At 42.6% G+C, this 11805-nt stretch overlaps 1 protein-coding gene across 5 annotated transcripts; it reads left to right on the forward strand.

Annotated features, from left to right (window-relative positions):
- Nucleotides 1-768: 768 nt before the first annotated feature.
- Nucleotides 769-11224, forward strand: PTTG1 (PTTG1 regulator of sister chromatid separation, securin). Of its 5 annotated transcripts, none has more exons than XM_061424246.1 (6): nucleotides 769-943; nucleotides 4058-4158; nucleotides 5100-5284; nucleotides 7023-7116; nucleotides 10186-10344; nucleotides 11065-11224. In XM_061424246.1, the coding sequence occupies exons 2-6, from the start codon at nucleotides 4068-4070 to the stop codon at nucleotides 11142-11144; spliced, it is 609 nt and encodes a 202-aa protein (XP_061280230.1). In that variant the 5' UTR covers nucleotides 769-943; nucleotides 4058-4067; the 3' UTR covers nucleotides 11145-11224. The 5 variants fall into 5 exon arrangements, with proteins under 5 accessions (XP_061280230.1, XP_061280228.1, XP_061280231.1 ...); XM_061424244.1 differs by lacking the exon at nucleotides 769-943 and adding an exon at nucleotides 3453-3559; XM_061424247.1 differs by lacking the exon at nucleotides 769-943 and adding an exon at nucleotides 3505-3631 and having other exon boundaries at nucleotides 5103-5284.
- Nucleotides 11225-11805: the final 581 nt, after the last annotated feature.

Raw genomic sequence — 11805 nt, forward strand, 5'->3', positions numbered from 1 at the left:
AGGTGCTGTTAAAGAGAAAAGCCACAGGCCCAAAATGGCTTTACTTGTGCTAAAGCCCTTTATACAAAACTTATATTTGATAACTAACCTAATCACAAGTTCAAAATACAATCACCAGAAATGTAATCCAGTCAACCAGTTGGGAATTTCCTGGTCAGTACTGAAGAAGTAATCTGGCACGTGGCACCTTTCCATTATCCCCTCACCCCTACCCTGTCTCTCAGTGGAAGAAGAGGCAATTAGCTGTGAAAACCTTGCTGTTCTTCCTTTCTCCCCTCCAAAGAGGTCCTGGCCTATAAATAATCCTTTCTTTTATTTTACTAATAGCTCCCATGCCCCACCCTTTTTCCTCTAAAAACTTCTTAGTTTGTACAACCCCTTGGAGCACCCTTCTTATTTCTAGGTGGGAGGCTGTCTGATTCTTGAGTCATTTAATAAAACCAATTAGATCTTCAGATTTACTTGATTGAATTTTTTCTCGGTGTTGTGCAGACTTGGTTTCAATATGAGTATTTTTGTGTGCTAATGATGTAATTCAGAGCTGAGGCACTTAGAAGGAGATACAGGGAGGAAATAATGGGAGGGTTACAAAGGTCTAGTCAAAGCTATCGTTTTTTCAGTAGTCATGTATGGATGTGAGAGTTCGACCATAAAGAAAGCTGAGTGCTGAAGAACTGATGCTTTTGAACTGTGGTGTTGGACAAGACTCTTGAGAGTCCCTTGGACAGCAAGGAGATCAAACCAGTCAATCCTAAAGGAAATCAGTCCTGAATATTCATTGGAAAGACTAATGCTGAAGCTGAAGCTCCAATATTTGGCCACCTGATTCGAAGAACTGACTCACTGGAAAAGATCCTGATGCTGGAAAAGATTGAAGGCAGGAGGAGAAGTGTTCAACAGAGATGGTTGGATGGCATCACCGACTCAATGGACATGAGTTTGAGTAAGTTCTGGGAGTTGGTGATGGACAGGGAAACCTGGCCTGCTGTAGTCCATGGGGTTGTAAAGAGTCGGACACGACTGAGGAGTGACTGAACTGAACTAATAAACTAGGGATAAAAGAGGATATGGAAAGGGCAAAAAAGATCCCCTCTTTTTTCTCCCTCTTCTTGATGTCTAGCACAGTGACTAACATTTAATAAATATTTATTGAATGAGTCATTCAATGTTTTGGCCCTGAAATGCCAGGGAAGAAGGGACAATGAACTGGTATGTATTTTGAACCATATCTATGCCAGGTGTAGTGCTAAGGCTTTTGTGAAAGAGTAATGTAGGCTTAACTCCTCCCTCCCAACTTACCTGTTAAGTTAAAAAGTATCTGGTGACCTGTTGGGAGTAGAGTTTGGATGGCACAGATCATCCTTGGTCTTTTGAATTGATTCCTTTATCTTGTTTAATATATTTCCATTTACCATTGAAGGGCTTCCCTTGTGGCTCAGCTAGTAAAGAGTCCGCCTGCAATGCAGGACACCTGGATTCCATCCCTGGGCTGGGAAGATGCCCTGGAGAAGGGAAAGGCTACCCACTCCAGTATGCTGGCCTGGAGAATTTCATGGACTATCCATGGAGTTGTAAAGAGTCAGACAGGGCTGAGTGACTTTCACTTCACTTCACCATAGAAAGGAAAAGGTCACCAACTTTTTAAAGCAAAATTTCTCCACGTCTTGGAAATTGGAATTCATTTTGTATGTCTTTATAATTCCTCTGTTCTTTTTCACTTGTTCACCCTTCTGTCCTTCCCCACCAGCTTTGATGAATATATTGTTGAGATGTTAAAGGTTTAAAGTAAGTACCTGGCAGTCCAGTGGATAAGACTCTGCTCTTACACTGCAAAGGGCACAGGTCCCATCCCTGGTTGGGATACTAAGATACTGAATGCTGTGCAGCGCAGCCAAAAACAAAGTCCTTATTAACTGATAGACTTTTAAGTTCAGAATTGTGTACTCATTAGATCATTGTTTTGTTCCTCGGGTTGCAAAGAGTCAGACATGACTGAGCAACTGAACAACAGATTCTGTATAATGGAGACACCATCCTATCCTGAAATACTGATGATAGTCTTGCAGTTAAGAAAAAATCAGTACACTTAAAAAAAAATTGAAGTCTAATTGCCTTACAATATTGTATTAGTTTCAGAATCACTCCATTCTTAATCATAAGCACAACAGAATGACACAAACTTGCCATTTTATCTATCTGTACTTTCATTTCTTCTTAATGTTTAATTGTGCTGTTAATATTCTCTAGATCTAATATGGGTTTTCCCCCCACCGACTATTTATTGACTATATATGTATTTTTTATACCTCTAATTTGGAATACAGTTGTTACGTATCCATCTTATGTAGTCATTTCCCCGATGACTACAATGCCTTTCTTCCCGTGCTGCCTCTTTTTAATTTGATCCGGTGTATCTACTCTCTGGAAAAACAGTTGATTATTTCAAGACTTTAGGAAAATAGTTCTGTCACCATCTCACTTTGACTTTTTGAAGTTCACTATCTTCTCATTTAAAAATGTCTTGGACACCCAAGACTTGGGCTTCCCTTGTGGCTCAGCTGGTAAAGAATCCGCCTGCAATGAAATTAAAGTACAATGAAATTGTGCTTTAAAAAGTTGATGACCTTTTCCTTTCTATGATGAAGTGAAGTGATAGTGGCTCAGTCCTGTCCAACTCTTTGCAACCCCATGGATAGTCCATGGAATTCTCCAGTATTGGAGAATTGGAGTGGGTAGCTTTTCCCTTCTCCAGGGGATCTTCCCAACCCAGGGATGGAACCCAGGTGTCCTGCATTGCAGGTGGACTCTTTACCAGCTGAGCCACAAGGGAGGCCCTTTCTATGGTAAAGTGAAAGTCGCTCAGTCCTATTCGACTCTTTGCGACCAGAGGTCTCTCGCATTGCAGGCAGATTCTTTACCAGCTGAGCCACAAGGGAAGCCCTTCTATGGTAAATGGAAATATATTAAACAAGATAAAGGAATCAATTCAAAATGAGGGAGACATTGGTTCGATCCCTGGGTTGGGAATATCTCCTGGAAAGGGAAAGGCTATCCCCTCCAGTATCCTGGCCTGGAGAATTCCATGGACTGTATTGTCCATGGGGTCGCAGAGTTGGACACGACTGAGCGACTTTCATTTTCATTTTGGACGCCAAAGTGTCTCAGGAAAAAAAAAAAATCGCAAAAGCCAACTCTGTATATTGGTATAACATTAATAATAACTTTCTTGGAATTAAAGACCGTACCTACTCTCCTCTATCTCTTGGGGCGGGGGGGCGGAGATTAAAAAACAACCATTAATAGACATCCACGACCAAGCTGTGAGAGGGTTTGATTTTTTTCCTCCCGGAGAACAAACTAAGAATTTGCCGGGAAAAGCTTTCAGGGCGGAGCCCAGGGAGCTTAGTTTCCTACCATTGGTTCTTCCGGAGCCTCCGCCCCGCCCCTGTCCTGCCTCCTGGATGGATGAACCAATAAGGGCGTAGGTTGTGGTTTAAACGCGGAGTCTGGCGCGTCCGTTGGAGAAGGTTCTTGCGAGAGTTTGGCTGTTACTCCGAACGTGGGTGAACCGAGCGGTACCGAGTGGTTGGGCGGGCACGGTCCGGCGGCGTAGGAAGCGGGAGTAGGCTGTGTGTGTGTGTGTGTGTGTGTGTGTGTGTGTCGGGGGGTTCGGGGCCTGGGAACCGGGGTCCGGGTGTCTGGGGGCCGGGGCCTGGGATTTAGGGGCTGGGACTTCCCTGGAACGTCAGACGCGCTCACCCGGCTTGAGCCACGGTCTTGAACTGCGTGCGCGACCCACGCAGTTTGGTTCCAATGAGTACCAGGGCCTGTGCCAGTCCCAGACCGCCAACTCTTCAGGAATTTAGGGACCCTGACGCAGGCGTCAAGAATTAAGAACTGGATTAAATGCTTATTGGCTCAAGATCCGGCTTCTACCTCTTCTTAGCTCCTGTTTTTGCGTAGACGTCCCTAGGGTAGAAAGTTGGGTCAGTGGTACACTTTAGCTTCTTTCATCTTCCCTAACTCCCAAGGTTTAACGAGTGTTTCACACCTCTAGTTGATCCAGAATGTCTACTCTGATCTATGTTGATAAGGAAAATGGAGAACCAGGCATCCATGTGGCTCCTAAGGACGGGCTGAAGCTGGGGTCTGTGCCTTGTAAGTATACAGGCGGCTATCAGGTACACAGGTATTGTGAATCAGTGGTGGGTGTGGCTTGGAGCTGGGGGAGGCCCAAATATACTTTGTGGGCAGTTGGAGTCGTGCGTGCTAAGTCGCTTCAGTCATGTCCGACTTTTTGCGACCCTATGGACTCTGTAGCCCGCCAGGCTCTGCTGTCCATGGAATTCTCCAGGCAAGAATACTGGAGTGGGTCGCCATGCCCTTCGCCAGGGTATCTTCCTGACCCAGGGATTGGACCGGAGTCTCTTAAATCTCCTGTATTGCCAGGCGGGTTCTTTACCACGAGCGCCACCTGGGCAGGCGGGTTCTTTACCACGAGCGCCACCTGGGAAGCCCAGTGAGAGTCGAGTTGACCCAATACTCTTACTGCCGAGTACTTACGGGTCTCTTCATGTTCAGTATCTTTTTTTTTTTTTTTAATTATTTATTTATTTTTGGCTATGCTGGGTCTTTATTGCTGCCTGGCCTTTTCTCTAGGTGCGATGAGTCAGGGATACTTTTTATTTGTGATGCCCAGGCTTCTCATTGCAGGAGCTTGTATTGTTGCAGAGCATGGGCTCTAGGGGATGCTGACTTCAGCAGTCGAGACAGGTGGGCTCAATAGTTGTGGCACATGGACTTAGTTGCTCTGTGGCATGTGGGAGTTCCTGGATCAGGGATCAAACCCCTGTCTCCTGCATTGGCAGGTGGATTCTTTACTACTGAGAAACCAGAGAAGCCCTCATGTTCAGTATCTTAAAGAGATTATTTAAGAGGGTAGTGAACTGAAATGGTGTTAGGCATAGGACCATCCCACTGTCAAAAGTGGGGGTTAAATTTGGCTGTGAGAGTTAGGCCAAGTTTATAGGCACAGTCAGCTTTCAAGTTGCACAGGTATTTACTGCTGGAATGATCTTATGGTAAGACTTTTTCTTTAGTAGTCAAAGCTTTGGATGGGAGATCCCAGGTTTCAACACCACGTGTTGGCAAAATGTTTGATGCTCCACCAGCTTTACCAAAAACTGCAAGAAAGGCTTTGGGAACTGTCAACAGAGCTACAGAAAAATCAGTTAAGACGAATGGACCGCTCAAACAGAAACAGACAACTTTCTCTACCAAAAAGGTAAGTGTTGGCTATAATTAAAGACTTCAGCACTTTAACTCTTAAAATGACTACTGGCATCTTACCTGACACTCTCCTCTGTGAATGGAAGGAAATAGAGACTAGCAAAGTAGATTAACAGAAGAGAATCATCATACAGTGTTTATCAACTTCTCTGTACCTTGAGATCACATGTATCAGGAGCAGCTGGTTAATATTTTTGCCTCACCTGTCTTTAACAAGTGTCTTAAAACAGACTACTGAGTACTGTGAAAAGTGAAAGTGAAGTCGCTCAGTCATGTCCGATTCTTTGAGACCCCGTGGACTGTAGCCTACCAGGCTTCCTCTGTCCATGGGATTCTCCAGGCAAGAATACTGGAGTGGGTTACCATTTCCTTCTCCAGGGGATCTTCCCGACCCAGGGATCGAACCCAGGTCTCCCACATTGGAGGCAGACACTTTAACCTCTGAGCCACCAGGGAAGCTTTTGAGTACTGTGAGGGAGGGTACTTTGCAAGAGGTCATGATGCTAATATAACAGCTCAGGTGCTGCCGTCCTCTTCCCCTCCTTTCAGAGCAAGCACTAGCTTTGTAGGTTATAACTTGGTAGCATGTTGACCTTTGTACATGTGTTTACAAACTGTAGGTCAGTGCATCCCAGACTGAGAGGATTTGGCTGTGAAAGACGACTTCAGCATGTGAATTAGCACTGCATTTCAGTAATTGTTTTAATGTGTATTAGGAAAAAAACAACTAGTATACTTGATGTCAAACTGTTATGTGTGGTTTTAGGACAAAGATGTCTTTTTTTAAAAAAAACTGAGTTGAGTAAGAGAAATGCTAAGTGCAAGTATTGCAAGGATATAGCAAAAATGATGGGAACGTGACAGAACTGAAATGTGGGAAGCCTTGTCCTAGTAATTTCCTCTAGGCATGCACGTGTGATGTAGGAGTAAATCAAGACTCTACAAGCTTCCATTTTGGCCCACCACCATCATGGACTGCCTACCAGTTCCAGACTAGAGAATTATCCACGGTGGGCATCTAAATTCCTTGACTGTCTTTGACTGCCTCTTACTCAGTGTTGTGTATTTGAGGAACACAAATTGGTTTTTAATATTAACCCAATAATTTAGGTAACACTGATGGAAAATCACATTTCCAAAAGCCAAAAATGGCTTCTAGGATTAGTTTCTATTCTGGGTGATTTATGCCCATTTTCTCTTCTATTAGGTTAGGTTGGGCTATTGAGTCAATTAGCTCTGAATTTACTCTGGGGCTTCCCTGGTGACTCAGTAGTAAAGAATACACCTGCAATGCAGGGTACTCAGCTTTGATCTCTGGGTGGAGAAGATCCCTTGGACAAGGAAATGGCAACCTACTCCAGTATTTTTGCATGGGAAATCTCACGGACAAAGAAGCTTGGTGGGCTACACAGTCCTTGGGATTGCAAAAGAGTCGGACACGACTTAACTGACTGAAAACAGACTGTGCTCTGCATTTTGATAAATTTATGCTAATTTTTGTGCTAATACTTGTATTTCAGCCTTAACTTTTGAGCCATGATACTAGAATTGATTGCTGAATTGTATTTGTGTATGATTTTGAGAATGAGGGATTATGGTTTCTTAGAAATTGAAAACAAATTTAAAATGTGGTGAAGCAATCCCATGTCTTGAAGAATCTCTCCAAACTCTTGTACTAATCAGTTGACAAGGCTTGCAGTCTTACTAATGGATTTTTCTTGGGTTTGTTTTAGATTACTGAGAAGACTGTTAAAGCAAAAAGTTCGGTTCCTGCCTCGGATGACACCTATCCAGAAATAGAAAAATTCTTTCCCTTCAATCCATTAGGTACTCTTGGTATTGTCCAAATGCTTTAGCTTTCAGTTTCTCTTAGGATCCAATTCAACTGTAACTTGATATGATTCTGAATATGATTTGTGATCTAAAACTATAACAAGGCTGTCTGAATCTGGGGTGCTTTGGACAGATAACTTGTGGTTTTATTTTTAAGGCATCATCTTAAGTCAGAAGAGGAATCAGAGCAAAGATGGGAAAACATTCTTGTCCTCAAAAGCTAAAACCATCCAGGGGGAGATTACTTGTTCAGTGTTAGCAGACAGACTTCCTAGCAAGCGCACTTTTAGAAAATGGACTTGATGTCAAGTTGAACAATGAAAAGCAAGCCTGAAAAATCACATAGCCAGTGAGAACACGTGCTTTTTGACTTCTTCAACCTCCTACATGTATCTGAAATATTTTCTATAATAGAATTGGCTTTTTTCAAGCTTTAATGTACTCACATTGAGGAGAGTAGACTGTGTGCCAGGCGCTATTGGCTTAGGATGTAGTGGTTAACAAGGCAGGCCCCAGCCTGAGGAAGCCCAAGATTTGGAGGGCAAGTCAGACACTGAACAAATCCTTTCACTTTGAGTGTGAGCCAAGGAGAAAAACAGGGCTTGTTAGGGGGGACTGAACCTAGCCTGGAAGAGCAGGGAAGTGTTTTCTCAGAAAGTGACTTCCAGTGGAGGCTTGAAGGATGTAAGGAGACAGTTGGGTGGAGAAGGGGTAGGGCTGGGCGCCAGCACTGTACCAGATGAAAGATCCTGAGGCAGAAAGGAGGACTGAAGTGGTTCTGGAAAACTGAAAAGCAGGGTGAAGAATGACACTGGTGAGGGGGTTGGCCAAATCACACAGGGTCTTTGAGATTCCTGAGCTGGGTTTTTTTGCCTTTTGATCCAGAGAGCATTTAATTATTCCACTAGTATACATCTAGGCTGTTTCTGGCTTTTATATATGTTACAAAACAATTCTGCAATTATTGTTGAGAGTTTGTGAGTATACCTAGAGAGTAAACTCCAAGAATTACTGGGTCTCAAAGCTTTAAGTTTTGATAAAATGTGGTGCATCTCATCATTATCATTCAGGAAAATGAGGTAGATTTATGCATATTGAGGGCTTCCCAGGTAACTCAAATGGTAAAGAGTCTGCCTGTAATGCAGGCGACCTGGGTTCAATCCCTGGGTTGGGAAGATCCCCTGGAGAAAGGCCTGGAAACCAACTCCAATATTCTTGCCTGAAGAATTCCTCCATGAATGGCCTGGTAGGCCACGGTCCAGGAGGTTGCAAAGAGTTAGACATGACTGAGCGACTAACACTTTCACACTTTAAGCATATTGGCCAGGAAAGAGGACTATGTACAATAGCTGTGTTGGGGGAAAGAGATATTGCTAAACTGGCTTCCAAAAGAGCAGCGTAAGTTACTGAAACCACCTTCAGTGGATGAGGATGCCCGCTTTCCCCTTGTTCTCTAACTGCAGATGTTTTAAAACTATCAGAAAGATAATTGGTATTTTGTTGTTTAAAATTGTGGTATGTGAGTGTGTCTGAGCATATTTGACTATTGGTCATTTATAGTTTTTAAATTTTCTGTTTGTATCTTTGTTTTCTCTTGATTTTTGTGACTTTCTTATACTCTGTGTGTGTAAAGAACTCTCTGGATAAAGGTAATTAGCCCTGTGTGTTGCAGACTTACTTCCTCTGGGGTCTTTTGTCTGTTTGTTTTTCTTTACAATTCAGTGGTTTAAATAAGTAGTCACATAAACTGTTTCTTAAATTTCTTTTAGGATTTTTACACTCTTAAAAATTAGTGAAGACCCCAAAGAACTTTTGTGTGTTGTTTTATATATCCTATATTTTAAGTTAAAATTGAAAAGCTTAGAAGTGTTAATTTGTTAAAATACAACTAACCCATTACATTAATGTACATAGCTTAAAACAAAATTTAATAAGAAGAGTGGCGTGGTTTTATGTTTTTGAAAATTTGCTTAATCTGGCTTAACATAAAACAGCTAAATTCACATGGGATTGTGCATTCCATCTGTTGAATCTGTTTTTGGTTGATGTACGTGAAGAAAATCTGGCCTTTTGCAGCCATGGTTAGGAAAAGAGAAACATTTAAAGTCTTTTCAGATAAGTATAGATAGATTTCTTTGCTATTACACTAAAATTCAACTTGTGGCTGCTTCTGTATGCATAGTTGCAATGTAGAATTTGAAACCATTTCAGTAAGCATTGTATTATTCTCTGACACTTAAATCCATTGGTCTGTTTTGCACTTTGAATGTCTTTTATCCTGCATTTATCACCATTGATCATTTAGAAATACTGGTTTGCTGGGAAATTTGGTTCATCCACAAGTTGAAATGTTTCTTTATGCGTGTCAAAAGCACACTCATTAATGCTCACCACTGACCTCATCAGAAAAGTCTTCAGTACTAGGGAGCTGTCAAGCTAATGATTGCAAATAAGTTTTCTGAAATTCTAGGGGTTTTATTCCTCTTGAAACTGTGGATTTTATCATTGGCAACAAATACTGCTTCTCTTGAACTGGTAGACTTTCATTGCTTGGAGAAAATGTGCAACACATATCCAAGTCTGAGTTACCAAAGTTTGTTTTTCAGTTTTTTATAGTAAATGGTGTCCAAAAGTAACACCTCTGGTTTAGCTTGCAAATCAAATAATTGCACATATCTTTTTTCTTGGAAAACACCACGGTACTTCAGTATATGATTTCACAACTTATACAGAATACTAAAAAGACATGTTTTCAAGGGTTGAGAGCTCATAAAATTAATACTTTTTTACTGCATATGATAAAGTGATATGTGAAACAGGCACTTTTTTTAAATACCAGTGAATGGTAGTGAGAAATCCTGCCTTGATTTGTGCTAAGGCACAGAAGTTTTATCCTCTGTTGCTTTTGGACCACCATTGCAGATGTCAGCACAGTGGGAAAAGGTATTAGTATTATTATGAAAATAGTTTGAGCTCCTGGGCCCCATGAAAGGGTCTCAGACTGGCAGGGTGCCACTCACCACCCTGAGAATTGCTGCCCTGACAAAGTGCTTTCTGTGGCAGATTTTGAGAATTTTGACCTGCCTGAGGAGCACCAGATCGCCCACCTCCCCTTGAGTGGAGTGCCTCTCATGATCCTTGATGAGGAGAGGGAGCTTGAGCAGCTGTTACACGTGGGCCCCCCTTCGCCTCTGAAGATGCCTCCTCTGCTGTGGGAGTCTAGTAAGTGAACAAGTGCCCTTCTAGAAGGGCTGTAAACAACCTGTGTCATAATACGTCCATTACTGTGAGGATAGGGTTGTGCAGAAGGCTAGTAATTTCTATCCTTCAGACTGAAGGAATAAGGTTTCGGGATAATGAAAACTATTCTCAACTGGTACTGTTTTTTAGTTGCAAATACCCAGTAAAATTAAGTCATTCTGGAATCTGGACAGTCTTACATACAAGCAAAACAAGGTGAAATGTAGTGTATAACTTTTTATATTAAGAGTTGATGTAAAATAAACTTGCTTGAAATGAGAGTTCCAAGTTAATCCAAAGCTCATGTAGGATCAAGACCCACACAATAGCAGGAGGTTTTAGGTCTTGGTTCAGACTGGTGGTCAAAAGCCACTATCAGCATGTTTTCTATTATATCTGATGGAATAACTTACATTATTTGCCAGATTACAGTAGTGATAATTGTTGGCAGTTACTTGGGTCTCTAAGAGAATTTGGGGTACTTCTATGATTTATTTCATAATGAAGGTTAATTCTGGGACCATAGCCACCTTCTAAGAAATAAGTGAAAAGGTGTATGTAGATGTATGTAGGTGGGGGCAGGGGTATAATTCATGAGACAAAGGGAAAAAGAGTTTGAGTTCATGATTAAAGTGAAACCAATGTGGGTGTGGACGGACATGCGGATTTGCAGATACTGAATAAGAAATTCCTGTTTTCTAGATCTGTTGCAGTCTCCCTCAAGCATTCTGTCTACTCTGGATGTTGAATTGCCACCTGTTTGCTGTGACTTAGATATTTAAATTTCTTAGCACTTTATAGTTTGGCTATGTATTAATGGTTGTATTAATGGTTTGTATTAATAAAGCAATTCTTTGTTTAACAGACTGTTCCTAATATTGTGGTTGGTATTGTTTAGAATTTGCTTAAAATGTAGCAGGCTACAGGCTGCACAGCCCTTAGCCCGCTGTTGCTGTTGGTGCCTGCTGCCTTAACCTTGCACCCTGTCCAGGCAATGGTGACCATGAGACTTATTAGTGGTCCTGCTCAGCCATTGGTTTGTACTGTGGTGGGCCCCTCCCCCAAGGGACCAACTGTCAGTGAGTGACCGTTAGTGGTCTGCTCAGCCATTGATTGGTGCTGCAGTGGGCCCATCCCCCAGGCAACCAACTGTCAATGAGCAACTGTTAGTGGCAGAAGTGGTTGTCAGGTGGAGAGTGAGGTAAGAGAAGGATCCTGGCCTTTTCTCTGCAGGCCTCCAACTCACCCACCCTCAGGCCAGTGAGTGAGCTAAGGGGCCCAGGGAACCGGCTGGGAGCTGTCTGTGCCCTGCAGGGCTCCAGAGCCCTCACCAAGGCTGGCTGCTGGCCCGGCCCAGACCTTGAGGAGGCGATGAACCTCTCCCCTATCCATATCTCTGTGACCGAATGGCAGCGGCTGTCTGCCTGGGTCACAGGTTTTGGG

Source organism: Bos javanicus, chromosome 7 (assembly GCF_032452875.1).
Source record: "Bos javanicus breed banteng chromosome 7, ARS-OSU_banteng_1.0, whole genome shotgun sequence".
In the NCBI taxonomy this organism is placed as follows: Eukaryota; Metazoa; Chordata; class Mammalia; order Artiodactyla; family Bovidae; genus Bos; species Bos javanicus.

Excerpts from the sequence above, each read along its gene's own strand:
- PTTG1 (XM_061424246.1), top strand. The coding sequence starts at position 4,068 with ATGTCTACTCTGATCTATGTTGATAAGGAAAATGGAGAACCAGGCATC. Across the intron at positions 5,285-7,022 it reads CAACTTTCTCTACCAAAAAG|ATTACTGAGAAGACTGTTAA; the intron begins GTAAGTGTTGGC and ends GGTTTGTTTTAG. Across the intron at positions 7,117-10,185 it reads CTTTCCCTTCAATCCATTAG|ATTTTGAGAATTTTGACCTG; the intron begins GTACTCTTGGTA and ends TTTCTGTGGCAG.